The following is a 2,500-nucleotide window of genomic DNA, read 5'->3' as shown; positions in this document are numbered from 1 at the left end:
ACGTTGATGGATTCACACAGTTTTGTGTGTTGGTCCGTTATACTTCCGGGTGGCAATATTATGAGCTTCTAAGCCAAGCGCATACTATCTATAGATCGTGCCCATAATTTCTGCAATATTGTTCTTTTGACTCCTTCATCAGATGAAGTCCGTACAGGAGCGTACCGCCAACTCTTTCACCCCGAGCAGCTCGTCACAGGCAAGGAAGACGCAGCCAATAACTACGCACGCGGACACTACACGGTGGGCAAAGAGCAGGTGGACCTCGTTGTGGACCGCATCAGGAAATTGGCAGACCAATGCACCGGCCTTCAAGGGTTCCTCATTTTCCATTCGTTCGGTGGCGGCACTGGATCTGGATTTACCTCCCTTCTCATGGAGAGGTTGTCGGTGGACTACGGTAAAAAGTCAAAGCTGGAATTTTCAATCTATCCAGCACCACAGGTGAGACTTTTAGAAATAGAAAAAAGAGCATTTATACAGGGCAATATTCACTAAACGTGCTCTAGGCGCTTTACAAGAGGTCGCTGACCAACTGCAACACGTAACATGTAGAACGAGACATGACGCCTGTTAGGCGATTTTACAATTTTTCACGACAAAGACAATGCTGTTACCGACCGGGTAGTCATTTTATACCTGAGTGCGGTGAGAGAATATGAGTAAAGAGACTTTTTCCAAGGACTCAACTATGCGCCGAGCGAGGCTCGAACCCAGGACCTTCCGATCCGAAAGCGAGTGTCATACCACAAGACCACGTTTCGGGTTTCCCATTTATCAACAAAACGAGATTAATGAAACACTACTAACGAATGACTGTAGTGTTTCATTCATCCTGTTTTGTTGGTAAAATGGAAAACGTCCATTTTAATTTTATATGTTTTCGTATAATAAATTGAAGCTTACATTCAATTTCACATTGTTATATTATATTTCTTCGAGCTTCGACCAGCAACATTTACTTCATGGGTAAACTATGAACGTTATTTGTGACCCATCGTCTCAAAACGGTATTATGTCGGAACGAACCATATGCTTAAAAGCCGAATTTAATGTTAGACTGGTCAAAAATATTAATTGATGGCATTTGCACCCTAAAATATGGTATCCATTCTCCCCAATAAATCGTATAAACTCAACAGAAGTCTAATATTTCTGGCTATAAATTCAATTTTAAACATCTTAACTCACTCAACCCTAACAACGACTATATCCGTTGTTTACCCGGGTTACTTTTACCCCATGCCTATTTATTACATTTTTGAGACTAATTATACGCGTATTATCAAAGCTAATGTTTTTAGTTTTTACATGTTAATGGTAGTTGAATAAAACTATCTATGTACATGCTCATTTTTAATATTTTTTTTTCAAATTTTCAAAAGTATCAACAATCTCTAGGATTGAGTGAGTTGACCAACCCGACTTAATACAGTTTTGAGGCGAAGGTACACATTTTTAAAATATTTCATTCTTCCCCAAGGTATCCACTGCTGTAGTAGAGCCTTACAACTCCGTCCTGACAACCCACACGACTCTAGAACATTCGGACTGTGCCTTCATGGTCGACAACGAGGCGATCTATGACATCTGCAGACGTAACCTTGACATTGACCGGCCATCGTACGCCAATCTCAATCGTTTGATTGGACAGATTGTGTCTTCCATCACTGCTTCGCTCAGGTATAGATAGAATGAAGTTGACGTCACTCGGGTCTTTGTTATTGTTTTGTTTTTGTTTTTTTGTTGTTTTTTTTTGTTGTTTTTTTTTTGTTTTGTTTTGTTTTTTGCCATCCACGTTTATGAGTAATTTTCACATAACTGTATTATCCAGACTATAAAAGTTAATTGTTACACAGAGTTTTGTGCGTTGAACAAGAACAAGAACAAGTACAAGAAGAACAAGGAGGAGGAGGATGAGGAGGAGGAAGAAGAAGAAGAAGAAGAAGAAGAAGAAGAAGAAGAAGAAGAAGAAGAAGAAGAAGAAGAAGAAGAAGAAGAAGAAGAAGAAGAAGAAAAAGACCGAGTCATAGAACTCGTCTCTTTTATAAAATGACGTATTACAATCTATTTCAGATTCGACGGGGCCTTGAATGTAGATCTTACAGAGTTCCAGACCAACCTGGTCCCATACCCACGTATTCACTTCCCTTTGGCCACCTATGCACCCGTTATTTCCACTGAAAAGGTACGGCTTCAAATAAAACAAAAAATCATATCACAGTACTCGCTGGATTCAAGCACGCTCTCGGGAGAAGCCAAAAAGCGTGCTATAATCGGAAATTTCCTAAATCAGATGATACTAGGTGGTAATGAGTTACAGACATAATTGGATCACCCTGCTCCAGCGGGCCATATGTGGCCCATGGTCTCAAATTGGTATTATGTCGGAACGAACCATAAGCTTAAAAGTCGAATTTAATGTTAGACTGGTCAAAAATATTAATTGTTGACATTAGCACCCTAAAATATGGTATCCATTCTCCTCAATAAATCGTAT

General features: G+C 39.8%; 1 protein-coding gene across 1 annotated transcript in view; it reads left to right on the top strand.

Moving 5' to 3' along the window:
* Positions 1-2,500, top strand: part of LOC144956355 (tubulin alpha-1D chain-like) — a 37,776-nt gene that overhangs the window by 18,627 nt on the left and 16,649 nt on the right. The window contains exons 3-5 of the mRNA XM_078886852.1: positions 143-444; positions 1,484-1,683; positions 2,077-2,188. Of these exons, the coding sequence (XP_078742978.1) occupies positions 143-444; positions 1,484-1,683; positions 2,077-2,188 (614 nt within the window). The remainder of the gene's footprint in view (positions 1-142; positions 445-1,483; positions 1,684-2,076; positions 2,189-2,500) is intronic.

The sequence above is a fragment of the Berghia stephanieae genome, chromosome 11 (genome assembly GCF_034508935.2).
Source record: "Berghia stephanieae isolate SIO BIC M18660-M18661 chromosome 11, UCSD_Bste_1.3, whole genome shotgun sequence".
NCBI lineage: Eukaryota > Metazoa > Mollusca > Gastropoda > Nudibranchia > Aeolidiidae > Berghia > Berghia stephanieae.
Note: the sequence above shows the minus strand (reverse complement) of the source record. Positions and strands in the feature narration are given on the sequence as shown.